Genomic DNA, 16,462 nt, shown 5'->3' on the forward strand with positions numbered 1-16,462 from the left:
CTTGGATTGGGCAAAATTCCCCTCTTGCTTTGCAACAGAGGAAGCTGAAGCGTGACCACTCTTGAAATTCTGAAAGGAATGAAAATTATTTTGTTTGGTCCTCATCTTATTTGATCTATCCTGAGGGAGGGCATGACCTTTCCCTCCAGTGATGTCTGAAATAATCTCTTTCAGTTCAGGCCTGAATAGGGTCTTTCTCTTGAAAGGGATGTTCAAAAGCTTAGTTTTAGATGACACATCAGCAGACCAGGATTTAAGCCATAACGCCCTGCGTGCTAAAATGGCAAAACCTGAATTCTTTGCCGCTAATTTAGCCAGTTGAAAAGCGGCATCTGTAATAAAAGAATTAGCCAATTTAAGGGCCTTAATTCTGTCCAAAATTTCTTCTAATGGAGTCTCCATCTGAAGAGCCTCTAACCAGAAAGCAGCTGCATTAGTTGCAGGAACAATGCACACAATAGGTTGAAGAAGAAAACCTTGATGAACAAAAATTTTCTTCAGGAGACCCTCTAATTTATTATCCATAGGATCTTTGAAAGCACAACTGACTTCAATAGGTATAGTTGTATGCTTAGACAGAGTAGAAATAGCTCCCTCCACCTTAGGAACTGTCTGCCACGAGTCCCACATGGTGTCAGATATGGGAAAAATTTTCTTAAAAACAGGAGGGGGAATGAAAGCCTGGTCTATCCCACTCCGTAGCAATAATATTCACAACCCTCTTAGGGACTGGAAAAAACATCAGTGTAAACAGGAACCTCTAAGTATTTATCCATCTTACACAATTTCTCTGGGACCACTATAGGGTCACAATTATCTAGAGCCGTTAATACCTCTCTGAGCAATAAGCGGAGGTGTTCAAGCTTAAATTTAAAAGCCATCATATCAGAATCTGTCTGAGGAAGCGTCTTTCCTGAATCAGAAATTTCTCCCTCAGATAACAAATCCCCTACCTCAGAGCATTGTGAGGGAATATCAGATACGGCTACTAAAGCGTCAGACTGCTCAGCATTTTTCCTTAACCCAGAGCTGTCCCGCTTTCCTTGTAAACCAGGCAGTTAGGATAAAACCTCTGTGAGGGTTATATTCATAACTGTGGCCATGTCTTGTAAAATAAATGAATTTGACTAACTAGAGGTACTTGGCGTCACTTGTGCGGGCGTTACTGGTTGTGACACTTGGGGAGAGCTAGATGGCGAACCCTCATTTACTTCTGACTGAGAATCATCTATTGCTCTATTTTTAAGTGCTAATATATGATCTTTATAGTTTATAGACATATCAGTACAATTGGGACACATTCTAAGAGGGGGTACCACAATGGCTTCCAAACATATTGAACAAGGGTTTTCCTTGGTGTCAGACATGTTAAACAGGCTAGTAATGTAACAAGCAAGCTTGGAAAACACTGTAATCAAAGTAAATAACACTTAGAAATAAAATGGTACTGTGCCTTTAAGAGAAAAAAAGCTGCACAAATTCTGCAAAACAGTGTAAAAAAGCAGTAAACATAACAAAATGTTTACAGTAGTATCATATAGCCTTAGTAACTTTGCACAGCTATGCAAATAAACAAATAACCCCTTAATGGCAAAACTGGATTGAAAAAAATATCAAAACCGATAAAAAAAGACTTTCAGCACCTTGCCACAGCTTTGCTGTGGCGCCTACCTGCCCTTCAGAACAATTTGTGGGGGAAAAAAAACTTCTTTTACAGCCCTCAAATACGGCAGGAACCTCTGGAGAAACAGTTAGAAGTCTCAGAGGAAAAGAAACTGCGCAACTGAGGCACGAAAATAGGCCCCTCCCACCTCACTCGAGTTTTGAGGCCTAACAGAAAAACACTAGAGTGTCTCTCAATTAACCATGTGGGTTAAAAAACCCTAAAACAAGACATAATGACCCCTTTAGTCCCTTCAAAAAAACGTTATAATTGCATCATTTACTGAATAAACAAAAACGCTTTTACCAAACAGTGTCACCAGTAACTAATGAGCCCTTCATGCAAGCTGAAATTCCTATCCAAGTGTCTGAATACAGCTTACCCTTCCCTCATAGGGATATTGCCAGCCTTTTCTAGAAATAACATAGTCTACCTAGAAAAAAATAGACTGAACATACCTTAATGCAGTTTAGCCTGCAAACTGTTCCCCCAACTGAAGTTTTCCTGTACTCTTCAGCCCTTGTGAGAACAGCAGTGGATCTTAGTTACAAAAATGCTAAGATCATCATCCTCCTTGCAGAAATCTTCATCCCTTTTCTGCCAGAGAGTAAATAGTACACACCGGTACCATTTAAAATAACAAACTTTTGCTTGAGAAAATAAAAACCTAACATTTTTGTCACCACAATCCTCTTTGCCCTTCCTAGCAGTTAAGCAGGCAGAGAGAATGACTGGGGGTAGAGCTAAGGGGGGAGCTATATAGGCAGCTCTGCTGTGGGTGCTCTCTATGCCACTTCCTGTAGGGGAGGAGAATATCCCACAAGTAAGGATGAATCCGTGGACTCGATACATCTTACAAGAGAAAAGAAAATAACCAGTGAGTGACAGTTGTGGACAAAAATGCCTTGTTGATGTCAGAGGAGAATGGACAGACTGGTTTGAGATGATAGAAATACAACAGTAACTCAAATAACCACTCGTTACAACCAAGGTATGCAGAATACTATCTCTAAATGAACAACACGTCAAATCTTGAAGCCACATCGGGGTGCCACTCGTGTCAGCTGGCATATGCTCTGCTTGTTCCTGAAACCAAGTTCCCTTACTGAGATTCTGGCGTATCTCTGCTTGTTCCTGAAACCGAGTTCCCTTACTGAGATACTGGCGTATGCTCAGCCTGTTCCTGAAACCAAGTTCCCTTATTGAGATACTGGCGTATGTACAGCCTGTTCCTGAAACCAAGTTCCCTTACTGAGATACTGGCCTATGCACAGCCTGTTCCTGAAACCAAGTTCCCTTACTGAGATACTGGCGTATGAACAGCCTATTCCTGAAACCAAGTTCCCTTACTGAGATACTGGCGTATGCTCAGCCTGTTCCTGAAACCAAGTTCCCTTACTGAGATACTGGCGTATGCTCAGCCTGTTCCTGAAACCAAGTTCCCTTACTGAGATACTGGCGTATGCTCAGCCTGTTCCTGAAACCAAGTTCCCTTACTAAGATACTGGCATATCCTCAGCCTGTTCCTGAAACCAAGTTCCCTTATTGAGATACTGGCGTATGCTCTGCCTGTTCCTGAAACCAGGTTCCCTTATTGAGATACTGGCGTATGCTCTGCCTGTTCCTGAAACTAAGTTCCCTTACTGAGATACTGGTGTATGCTCAGCTTGTTCCTGAAACCAAGTTCCCTTACTGAGATACTGGCATATGCTCAGCCTGTTCCTGAAACCAAGTTCCCTTACTGAGATACTGGCGTATGCTCAGCCTGTTCCTGAAACCAAGTTCCCTTACTGAGATACTGGCGTATGCTCAGCCTGTTCCTGAAACCAAGTTCCCTTACTGAGATACTGGCGTATGCTCAGCCTGTTCCTGAAACCAAGTTCCCTTACTGAGATACTGGCGTATGCTCAGCCTGTTCCTGAAACCAAGTTCCCTTACTGAGATACTGGCGTATGCTCAGCCTGTTCCTGAAACCAAGTTCCCTTACTGAGATACTGGCGTATGCTCAGCCTGTTCCTGAAACCAAGTTCCCTTACTAAGATACTGGCATATCCTCAGCCTGTTCCTGAAACCAAGTTCCCTTATTGAGATACTGGCGTATGCTCTGCCTGTTCCTGAAACCAGGTTCCCTTATTGAGATACTGGCGTATGCTCTGCCTGTTCCTGAAACTAAGTTCCCTTACTGAGATACTGGTGTATGCTCAGCTTGTTCCTGAAACCAAGTTCCCTTACTGAGATACTGGCATATGCTCAGCCTGTTCCTGAAACCAAGTTCCCTTACTGAGATACTGGCGTATGCTCAGCCTGTTCCTGAAACCAAGTTCCCTTACTGAGATACTGGCGTATGCTCAGCCTGTTCCTGAAACCAAGTTCCCTTACTGAGATACTGGCGTATGCTCAGCCTGTTCCTGAAACCAAGTTCCCTTACTGAGATACTGGCGTATGCTCAGCCTGTTCCTGAAACCAAGTTCCCTTACTGAGATACTGGCGTATGCTCAGCCTGTTCCTGAAACCAAGTTCCCTTACTGAGATACTGGCGTATGCTCAGCCTGTTCCTGAAACCAAGTTCCCTTACTGAGATACTGGCATATCCTCAGCCTGTTCCTGAAACCAAGTTCCCTTATTGAGATACTGGCGTATGCTCTACCTGTTCCTGAAACCAGGTTCCTTTATTGAGATACTGGCGTATGCTCTGCCTGTTCCTGAAACCAGGTTCCCTTATTGAGATACTGGCGTATGCTCTGCCTGTTCCTGAAACTAAGTTCCCTTACTGAGATACTGGTGTATGCTCAGCTTGTTCCTGAAACCAAGTTCCCTTACTGAGATACTGGCATATGCTCAGCCTGTTCCTGAAACCAAGTTCCCTTACTGAGATACTGGCATATGCTCAGCCTGTTCCTGAAACCAAGTTCCCTTACTGAGATACTGGCATATGCTCAGCCTGTTCCTGAAACTAAGTTCCCTTACTGAGATACTGGCGTATGCTCAGCTTGATCCTGAAACCAAGTACCCTGGCTCTGATACTGCTGTATGCACAGCTTGATCCTGAAATCAAGTACCCGTGTGTCTGTTGAAGGACTTCTGCTTAAACTGTTCTTTTACAAAGACTTTTGTTTGTTTATTATAAGGTTAGAATATAACCTCAATTTGCATTGCCTCTTGTTTTCCTTGCATTACATTAGTAAAGTTTCTTCAAGAAAAGACCTTCTTTGTTCTGTATTTCCATTCTGGTATACTGAGTCCTACTCACCTCTTCATATCCTCTCAGATTAACTCAGCCATCACCTTGCACATGCTCAATATCCCTGAACCTGCTCAGCCAAGCATGACATGTTGTATCTCTATGTTAAAGCCCTTTGCCTGCTTTTTTTTCCTAACACTTGAGATCTCATATCTTTGACCCATTATAACTTTTTTTTAATAATTTTTAGCTGATGGTGTTATTATGAGTGTAACTATACTTTGTAATGTATTTTTGATGTGTTTTGTAATCACCTGGTTATTAAAATATATATAGGGGATTCATTTTAAAGAGACGCAAAAGCCATTTTTTTTTCTTTCATAATTTAGAAAGAGCATGCAATTTCCTTTTATTATCTAATTTGCTTACTTCTCTTGATATAATTTGTTGAAAAGCATATCTAAAAAGGCTCAGGAGTTGCTGATTGGTGGCTGCACACAGATGCCTCGTATTATTGGCTCACCCATGTGCATCATTATTTCTTCAAATAAGGATACCTAAATAATGAAGCAAATTAGATAATAGAGGTAAATTGTATTGTTGTGTAAAATTGTATTCTCTATCTGAATCATGCAAGAAAACAATTGGGTTTCATATCCCTTTAAAGAGCAGATTAAATACAAGGAGTCTTGGGGGTCTCTGTCTAGACCTTTTTGATAAGCTGCCTTCCTACAAAATGTGTTTCTTTTTTTTATACTATGTTGCTTTTACTTTTTTACCCCAAGGTATTTGCCTTTCAAACAAGGATCTTAGGTGTTTTTAGGACTTAAGGGAGTTGAGATTGAGGGGGCTGAATGCTCCCCACCCACTCCAGCTCCTTTAAGTTTCCTGCAGCAGCCCCACGCCTGGGGTCACCTTGCTACTGTACTTAAGTGCAGAGGGGCCACAATCAGCTCCGAAATCACTCCTCCCCCCACATTGTCAACATCACTTAAAGGGACAGTCTAGTCCAAAATAAACTTTCATGATTCCAATTTACTTTTAACACCAATTTTGCTTTGTTCTCTTGGTATTCTTACTTGAAAGCTAAATCTTGGAGGTTCATATGCTAATTTCTAAGCCCTTGAAGGCCGCCTCTTCTCTCAGGGCATTTTGACCGTTTTCACCACTAGAGGGTGTTAGTTCATGTGTGTCATATAGATAACACTGTGCTCACGCACGTGGAGTTCAGGTGAGCCAGCTCTGATTGGCTAAGATGGATGTCTGTCAATAGAACTAAAATAAGGGGGCAGTTTGCAGAGGCTTAGATACAAGGTAATCACAGAGGTAAAAAGTATATTAATATAACTGTGTTGGTTATGCAAAACTAGGGAATGGGTAATAAAGGGATTATCTATCTTTTTAAACAATAAGAATTCTGGTGTAGACTGTCCCTTTAAGCAGTTAAGGTGAGAAATGATTACAGTACATTACCCTTTAAAGAGAAAAAAATGAAAAAGTTATTTTATGTGTATGACAGAACATCAATAATACATGCTAAAACTGTGTTTTATGTAAAACATTATGATACTGCAGTATCTATGATCACTGGCTGATATGGGAAATAGACCTTACATTTTTGTCTAATGCAATTATGTAACAAGAGATAAATACCTTGCCTTTGACCACAATTTTTACGTAAGTTGGTTGAACATCAACCTCAATTAGCGAAGTGTCCAAATGCCTGTTGATAAAGCAGTTAAAAAAATTGTTAATCAAGGACAATGTTTCATAGAATTATTGTAAATTGTTAGATATTTATTCAAAACACACTTCTTATGTACAAGCAAATATTTTTCAAGCCTCAAAATGGAATTGCTTACTGTGAATCATTAATTGGCAGATGCCTGAGGAATACAATTTCCATAGTAAAAGTATGTATTTCCCTAAAAATACATTGACTCATCGTCATCGAGCTCCCTTTATCAAGATAAAGATTCAGCTTTAGAGCCTTTGTGGCGTAGGCGACCCTGTAACTGCTTGTTAAGAAGCAGCAGGACGATAAACACCTTGAGATTGTAATATAAAATGCTTAATTATGTAGAGCAAAACAGTTTTACAATCTACTTTAACTATTTAGCCCTGTGTTAAAGTAATTGAACTATGAACATTTTAAGTTTTCTAATACTGAGAACTGGAAATGCATTATGCAGACTTCTTAAGGCTAACCCTGCTACATATATATCGCTAATTGGCCTTAAGAGATAGCAATACTGGTTTCGCTAACATAGTGACTGTGGTTAGCCATGTCTACTTCAATAACTGGTCTGGATTGGCACCTCCTTACAAGAAAAAATGGTGGGCAGAGCTTAGCTATTGAAAATAATTTTGTTTTCAAACTGTTTAACGCCTTCATGGAAGGGGCCAAGTGCTTCGATCGGATAAAAAAATTAAATCACACAATCAACTATGCGATCAAATAATGGGAGCTGCCTACACTCAGGGCCCCGTCTTTAATATTGACTGGACCCTGGGCAAACATTTTCTTGCCCCCCCCCCCCCCATGCAATTTTGCTCTCTGCGGCAACATCCCGAAAAACAACTAAATCAATTTTTTATTTTTTTTAATTATTAGCCCAGCAGTGGATCATCTACTGCTTGGCTAATTATTAAAAAAAAAAAGATGAAATAAATTGCAATATGTGAAACTGGACATAAGCAGTACTAATAAGTAAATAAATATATAAATTCCTCCAATGTGGATTAATTTAATATGCTTTTGAATGAGATTAAGGTGTGAGGTTAGCTGGTTAAAGAGATTTAGGGCTGGTTAAAGAGATTTAGGGCAGCCAACAGGAGCAAAGCAAGGTAAAGACTGAGGAGGAAGCATGGAGGTGCAGACAAATATCAAGGATGAAGAGAGCAGTGTGTGCAACTGCACAGATGTTCAAATTCTCATGTGCCTGCCACTCCAGATTTCTGCTGCATGTGCCTATAGTCAGCCCTACCCAGAAACAATCCCCACCCCCAGAGCAGTTACCTGGTAACAGTGGTAACCCCAGCAGGACCTTTTCGGAAAGTGGGATTGGCTGGATGCTGTGTTAGGGCTTAGCATTCAGTGCTGCACAGTGCACATCTAAAACAGCACATGGCACTAGCTTGGCATGTCACATGACACCGGTACGGTCTGGCACAGTTTCTCACAAATAAATATAAGCAGAGAACTTTTGACTGTGACAGTATTAGGACTGACTGTGTGTGTGTCCCATGTCACATGACATCAGCAGTCTGGCATGACTGCCCCTTTTGCCCTTTGTTAAAGATAGCCCTGCCTACACTGATAGGCATGCCCCCAGTCCAATTTTCCATTAGCAAAAAGATGGATGCTGTAGGATGCCATGTAAGGTAGGACGTTCCATGCCGCCCTAACGGCAATAAAGCCTAGCACTGTTAGGATGGCATTAAACATCCTAACGGCATGAAGGGGTTAAACTTGGCAGATTTGTTATTCTACAGCAAGATAGAAAAATCTTGTCACTAGAAAGTGTTTATTGTCCCTTTAAATACTCAATAAAAAGTTAAAGAATCTCAGTTGAAACCTCATAAGCCTCTTAAAGGAATAGTCTAGTCAAAATTAAACTTTTGTGATTCAGATAGAGCATGCAATTTTAAGCAACTTTCTACTCCTATTATCAAATTTTCTTCGTTCTCTTGGTATCTTTATTTGTAAAAGGAGGAATATAAGCTTAGGATCCGGCCCATTTTTGGTTCAGCACCTGCGTTGTCATTCCAAAAGAAAATGATTTATCAGGTAAGCAATAAATTATGTTTTCATATGTAAAATGATGATGGTTCACAGTCCTCCATAACATATGGGATTTATACCCAAGCAGATGGTCTATGTTAGGGACAGGGTGGAACAATTCTTTTGAATCCATGCTATTAAAAAAAAGGAAATTTATGCTTACCTGATAAATTTATTTCTTTTACGATATGACGAGTCCACGGATTTCATCCTTACTTGTGGGATTAAACCTCCTGCCAGCAGGAAGTGGCAAAGAGCACCACAGCAGAGCTGTATATATAGCTCCTCCCTTCCCTCCCTCTCCAGTCATTCGACCGAAGTTAGGAAGAGAAAGGAAAAGCCAAAGGTGACTGAAGTTTAACAAAAATAAATACCTGTCTTAGAAATGACAGGGTGGGCCGTGGACTCGTCATATCGTAAAATAAATAAATTTATCAGGTAAGCATAAATTTCCTTTTCTTTTACAAGATATGACGAGTCCACGGATTTCATCCTTACTTGTGGGATACAATACAAAAGTTACAGGACACGGATGAAAGGGAGGGACAAGACAGGAACCTAAACGGAAGGCACCACTGCTTGAAGAACCTTTCTCCCACAAACAGCTTCAGAAGAAGCAAAAGTATCAAATTTGTAAAATTTGGAAAAAGTGTGAAGAGACAACCAAGTTGCAGCCTTGCAAATCTGTTCAACAGAAGCATCATTTTTAAATGCCCATGAGGAAGCCACAGCCCTAGTAGAATGGGCCGTAATTCTTTCAAGAGGCTGCTGTCCCGCAGTCTCATATGCCAGACGGATGATACTCTTCAGCCAAAAAGAAAGAGAGGTAGCCGTAGCTTTCTGGCCCCTACGCTTTCCAGAAAAAACAACAAATAATGAAGATGATTGACAAAATTCCTTAGTCACCTTAGTAAAACTTCAGGGCACGGACCACGTCCAAATTATGCAACAGACGCTCCTTCTTTGAAGAAGGGTTAGGACATAATGAAGGAACAACAATTTCCTGATTAATATTCCTATTAGAAACAACCTTAGGAAGGAAAATAGATTTGGTACGTAAAACCACCTTATCAGAATGGAAGATAAGATAAGGCGAGTCACATTGTAACGCTGAAAGCTCAGAAACTCTACGAGCAGAAGAAATAGCAACCAAAAACAAAACCTTCCAAGATAACAACTTAATATCTATGGAAAGCATGGGTTCAAACGGAACCCCTTGAAGAACATTAAGAACTAAATTCAAACTCCAGGGTGGAGCAATTGGTCTAAACACAGGCTTGATTCTGGTCAGAGCCTGACAAAAAGACTGCACGCCTGGAACATCTGCCAAACGCTTGTGTAGTAAAATCGACAAAGCAGAAATTTGTCCCTTTAAGGAACTAGCTGATAACCCTTTCTCCAATTCTTCTTGGAGAAAAGATAGGATCCTGGGATTCGCACCAATAAAGATATTTACGCCATATCTTATGGTAGATCTTTCTAGTAACAGGCTTACGTGCCTGAATCAAAGTATCAATGACCGAATCAGAGAACCCCCTCTTAGATAAAATCAAGCGTTCAATCTCCAAGCAGTCAGTTGCAGAAAACTAGATTTGGGTGTTGGAAGGGTCCCTGAATGAGAAGGTCCTGCCTCAATGGAAGCTTCCACAGTGGCAGAGAAGACATGTCCACTAGATCGGCATACCAAGTCCTGCGAGGCCACGCAGGCGTGATCAGAATTACTGAAGCCCTCTCCTGTTTGATCCGAGCAATTACCCGGGGAAGGAGAGCAAACGGTGGAAACACATAAGCTAGGTTGAACGACCAAGGCACTGCCAAGGCATCTATCAGTTCGGCCTAAGGATCCCTTGACCTGGATCCGTATCTTGGAAGCTTGGCATTCTGACAAGACGCCATCAGATCCAATTCCGGTCTGCCCCATCTGAGGATCAGAGTGGCAAAGACCTCCGGATGGAGTTCCCACTCCCCCGGATGAAACGTCTGTCTGCTTAAAAAGTCAGCTTCCCAATTGTCCACTCCTGGGATGTAGATTGCTGACAGATAACAAGAGTGAGCCTCAGCCCACCGAATTATATTGGCTACTTCTGTCATCGCTAAGGATCTCCTTGTTCCTCCCTAATGATTGATGTAAGCCACAGTCGTGATGTTGTCCGACTGAAAGCGAATGAATTTGGCCGAAGCCAACTGAGGCCATGCCTGAAGAGCATTGAATATTGCTCTCAATTCCAGAATATTGATTGGAAGAAGAGACTCCGACTGAGTCCACACACCCTGAGCCTTCAGGGAATTCCAGACTGCGCCCCAACCTAGTAGACTGGCGTCTGTTGTCACTATCACCCATGAGGGGCTGCGGAAGCACGTCCCTTGGGACAGATGATCCGGTGACAGCCACCAAAGAAGAGAGTCCCTTGTCTCCTGATCCAGATCTATCTGAGGAGACAAATCTGCATAATCTCCATTCCACTTCCTGAGCATGCTCAGTTGTAGTGGTGTGATATGAAAACGAGCAAACGGATGTCCATTGCCGCCACCATCAATCCAATTACCTCCATGCACTGAGCCACTGATGGCCGAGGATTGGACTGAAGAGCTTGGCATGTACTCAGAATCTTTAACTTTCTGACCTCCGTCAAGAAAATTTTCATAGATATGGAATCTATTAGAGTTCCCAAGAAGGGAACCCTTGTCTGTGGAATTAATTAACTCTTTTCTAGATTCACCTTCCACCCGTGAGTCCTCAGAAAGGACAGAACCATGTCTGTATGAGACCTTGTCAGATGGTAAGACGACGCCTGGATCAGAATATCGTACAGATAAGGCGCCACTGCAATGCCCCGCAGCCTGAGAACCGCCAGAAGGGACCCTAGAACCTTTGTGAAGATCCTGGGTGCTGTGGCCAACCCGAAGGGAAGAGCCACGAACTGAAAATGTTTGTCCAGGAAGGCAAACCTTAGGAACTGGTGATGATCCTTGTGGATAGGAATATGAAGATATGCATCCTTCAAGTCCACGGTAGTCATATATTGACCCTCTTGGATCAACGGCAGAATTGTTCAAATAGTCTCCATCTTGAAGGATGTGACTCTGAGAAACTTGTTTAGACTTTTTACATCTAAAATAGGACGAAACGTGCCCTCTTTTTTGGGGGCCACAAAAAGATTTGAGTAAAAACCCCTGCCCCTGTTCCAGTATTGGAACGGGACAAATTACTCCCATAGTAGAGAGGTTTTTACACAACGTAAGAACGCCTCTCTTTTTATCTGGTCTACAGACAATCGTGAAAAGAGAAACCTCCCCCTTGGGAGAGAATTTTGGAATTCCAGTTGATACCCCTGGGACACGATTTCCAGTGTCCAAGGATCCTGAACATCTCTTACCCAAGCCTGAGCAAAGAGAGAAAGTCTGCCCCCCTACTAGATCCGGTCCCAGATCGGGGGGCGCCCCTTCATGCTGTCTTGGGAGCAGCGGGCTTCTTGGGTTGTTTACCCTTGTTCCAAGCCTGGTTGGGTCTCCAGACGGACTTGGCCTGAGCAAAATTCCCTTCCTGTTTGGCGGAAGAAGAGGAAGCAGAGGGGACTCCTTTAAAGTTCCAAAAGGAACAAAAATGATTTTGTTTACCCCTCAGTTTAGCAGTTCTATCCTGAGGTAGGAGATGACCCTTACCTCCCGTAATGTCAGAAATGATTTCTTTCAAGTCAGGCCCTGAATAGGGTTTTTCCTTTGAAAGGAATAGCCAAAAGCTTTGACTTAGATGACACATCAGCAGACCAAGATTTTAACCATAACGCTCTACGCGCTAAAATGGCAAATCCGGCATTCTTAGCCGCCAATTTGGCAATCTGAAAGGCGGCATCTGTAATAAAAGAATTAGCCTTAATTCTATCTAAAATATCCTCTAAAGGAGTCTCAGTCTTAAGAGACTCTTCTAAGGCATCAAACCAGAAGGTCGCCGCAGTGGTAACTGGTACAATGCAGGCCGTCGGTTGTAAAAGGAAACCCTGATGAATAAACAACTTCTTTAGATACATATATGGGATACATTTTCTTAAAATTAGGAGAAGGTGAGAACGGGATACCCGGTCTGTCCCATTCCCTCTTAATAATGTTCGAAATTATCTTAGGAACCGGAAAAACATCAGTGTAAGCAAGTACCTCTAAATATTTGTCCATTTTACACAATTTCTCTGGTGGTACCACAATAGAGTCACAGTCATCCAGAGTCGCTAAAACCAGGCGGAGGTGTTCAAGCTTAAATCTAAAGGACATGACGTCCGAATCCATCTGCGGTAACACACTTCCCGAATCGGAAAGTTCCCCCTCAGACAGAAGTTCCCTGACCCCCAAATCAGATCCCTGTGAGGGTACATCGGAAATGGCCAACAAAGCATCAGAGGACTAAGTATGCAAATTGACTTCTGTCCTGCTGCGTTTGCCCTGTAACACTGGCAACTTAGATAATACCTCTGTAAGGGTAGATGACATAACTGCAGCCATATCCTGCAGAGTAAATGAATTAGACGCGGTTGAAGAACCCGGCTTCGCTTGGGTGGGCGTTAAAGGTTGTGATGCTTGGGGAGAATTTGGCGGCATACCCTGATTCTCCTCAGATTGAGAATCATCCTTAGACATACTTTCCTTAAATAAAATCTGCCCTTTACATTGTAAGGTCCTTTCAGTACATGAGGGAAAAAAGTAAGAGGGGGTTCCACAGTGGCATCTAAACAAATAGAACAAGTAGTTTCCTCAAGTTCAGACATGTTAAACAGACTAGCAATAGCAATAATAGTCGTTTAATGCTTGATATATTGCACTCTGAAGTCAAACATATATTAAAAAAAAATTTTGAACTAAACAATGTACTGCGCCTTTAAATAATAAAATCGCAACAATTTGTCTGTTATAAGGCAAAACAACGTTTTCGGCAAACAAACAACGCCTTATGTGCCCCAAATAGCTTAATAATATTGCCCCACTAGTTAGGGGATATTATATCTCAATTTAAATCAATTTTGATAAAGAAACGTCTTTTCAAATCTATCACATATATTAAATCAGGTCCCTGCACCTCGCCACAGCTCTGCTGCGGTGCCTACCTGCCCCCAGAGCACCCTGAAGGAACGTTATCAGCCTCTCTGTATTTTCGATTAGCAAACAGAGCTAGGCCCCACCGGAACCTCAGGACCTTGCTGTCTATTCGGAAATCACACTGAGCGACGAAGCGCGCGAAAATAGACCCCGCCCACCGTGGGCGTAACACTAGCTTAACCGAGACCCGCGTGGGTAAAGAAGAAAACAACATGTCGGTTCATAAATTAGCCATGTGTCCCATAAATACACACACAGCGCAGTAAGCGCATTACCGTGGCAAACATCTCCTGTTAGCCAGCAGTCTAACACCAGTCTAACCGCATCTCCCAGCGTCAGCCCACAAATAAAAAAATTTAAAGTGACATACGAGTACACTATGAAATAAGCAGAATTTTTTTTTAAAGTGACATACCAGTGCACTATAAAATAATTAGAATAACAGGGAATTCCAGGTACACCATTACTCCTATAGTGTATACAGATTACCCCTCCCCAGCTAGGGAATATTGTCAGCCTGTTCTGATATAACAAGTCTCCCCAGAAACAAAAGACTGAACATACCTCAATGCTGCTTGTAGCATGACACCGTTCTCCACACTGAAGATTTTTCTTTACACTACCTCCAGTTGTGCTGTGGACCAGAAGGAATCTTAGAAAACATTTGCTAAGATCATCAACATCAGGGCAGAATAAATAAAATGTCTCCACTCCTCCTGGGAAGTTATAGACTGACGATTTCTCCCTGAGAAAAATAGTACTCACTGGCACATTTTAAAATAAAAAACTTCTTGATTGAAGAATCTATACTAACACCTCACTTTACCTCTTCCTATCACTAACACAGGCAAAGAGAATGACTGGGGGGGGGGAGGAGCTATATATACAGATCTGCTGTGGTGCTCTTTGCCACTTCCTGCTGGCAGGAGGTTTAATCCCACAAGTAAGGATGAAATCCGTGGACTCGTCATATCTTGTAAAAGAAAACAACATTTTATTGCTTTTAAAAGAGATTATTTTCAGAACATTATTGACAATTTGGTTGCACACTCTCAACAAACTTCCCCACCACTGCGCTAGGTGAGTTTATTTTTAAATTATGCTAATACCTATGGCAATAACTATGGAGAAGCAAGCGTAATATGAAGAGTCATTAGCTAAAATTAAAGGGTTAGAAATCTTTGCAAAATATGAGAATAAAGGACGTTATTATAATTATATAAATATAAGTTATAAAATCAACCTACTTTTTTGCTGAAACGAAGCTTCTAAATATCTTTAATTTAACTTTGAAAGTGATATAATATGAGCTTCAACAACCTCCTATAAAAATAGGCTGGGTTTATGTAAAATAAGTTCCTGTGACCCATCCAATAGGGAAGCGGTTCCACCCATTTCATTTATATATTCAAAGCCAGGCTGAACGAACAAACAAACAAAATGTATCCGCATAAAGGTTTGTAACATATTTTGTGATAGATGCGTATTCAGATGCTACACTTATATTTAGCTGTCGGAAGATAGCGCGCAGCTGTGTCTGGCTTTATTGTTACAAGAAAGTCCTTTTTTTCTATATTAAGTCCGGAGTAACTTTTGTGTGGTTAATGCCTTCTGAGAGTAATGCTGAGGGGAGCTGGGCTAGCTATGTTAATCTTCAGCGCTCTGGTGCGCCACGCCCACCGCTGACTACATCACAATGAAGATGTCACCCCTGTCTTTGGTGACGCACTACAGAATAGACTGAGAGGGACCAAGATGCGCATGCGTTACTCAGAAAAGACGGCAAATGCGCATGCGGGCCACCATGATGTTTCTACCTAGGTAATGGGTTTGGTGAAATAAGGATTTTTGTTTAGGAATACAAAGAAAAGAACAGGAAACTTTAAATAGGTACTTATTACAAATATTTATAATACTTAATAAAGTTTTTTTAAAAATTAAACAATTTTTTGAGTGTACTATCCCTTTAATAAAGTGTAACGGTAATAATCATATAAATAAATTCATACTTATAATAATAAAATTAGTGATTACCTAAATATAGCCAGGTCCAGAATAAACTGATTGTTTTCTTCATCATCAACCAAAGAGAAATCGAGTCTGGAAGATACAAAGGTGAGCAAAAAATCACTAAAAATAAAAACATTCATCACTCATTCGGATTAGTGCTGGTCACTATTGTAATGGTTCTAGTTTTCCGCTAGCTAATTGCTTACTGATATAGAGATAACTGTGCCACTCTTACACTTGCAAAGAGAAGCTTAATATTCTCTTTAAACAATAAACAATAGGGTTAAACAATAGATTTGTGCATTCGGATCGCTAGAATACGAATGCAAAAGTAAGTGCAATTTGGCTCTTTTGGGAGCTGGACTGATACTGGTGCAAGATCACAGATCTTAACGTGGTGATCTTGCATCAAAATAAATCCGGCTCCGAAAAAAAAGAGTCAAATTGCACTTACTTCTGCATTCGGATCCTAACGATCCTTACTATATGTAAATATGCAGTCTTTTTATATGCACACTGAGGCACCAGCTCCTACTGAGCATGTGCAAAATTCACAGGATATACATAAAATACATTTTATATTAATTCCCTAAGATGAGTAGTTTTAGATAGCAAGGAAAATGTAGTCTGTAAGGTAGTTTAGCCTTAAAAAATAATGAATGACATCTTTTCATTCAGTCATAATAATGTGATGGTTATGTAAGCCTACGGCTTGTGAGTGTATGAACGGTGCTAGCCG

General features: G+C 41.2%; 1 protein-coding gene across 1 annotated transcript in view; it reads right to left on the reverse strand.

The window, feature by feature from the left end:
- Positions 1–16,462, reverse strand: part of DNAAF11 (dynein axonemal assembly factor 11) — a 374,386-nt gene that overhangs the window by 192,706 nt on the left and 165,218 nt on the right. Inside the window, exons 7-8 of the mRNA XM_053715948.1 lie at positions 15,748–15,813; positions 6,498–6,567 (exon numbers count right to left, since the gene is read on the reverse strand). Coding sequence (XP_053571923.1) covers positions 6,498–6,567; positions 15,748–15,813 — 136 coding nt within the window. The remainder of the gene's footprint in view (positions 1–6,497; positions 6,568–15,747; positions 15,814–16,462) is intronic.

Source organism: Bombina bombina, chromosome 5, assembly GCF_027579735.1.
Source record: "Bombina bombina isolate aBomBom1 chromosome 5, aBomBom1.pri, whole genome shotgun sequence".
NCBI lineage: Eukaryota > Metazoa > Chordata > Amphibia > Anura > Bombinatoridae > Bombina > Bombina bombina.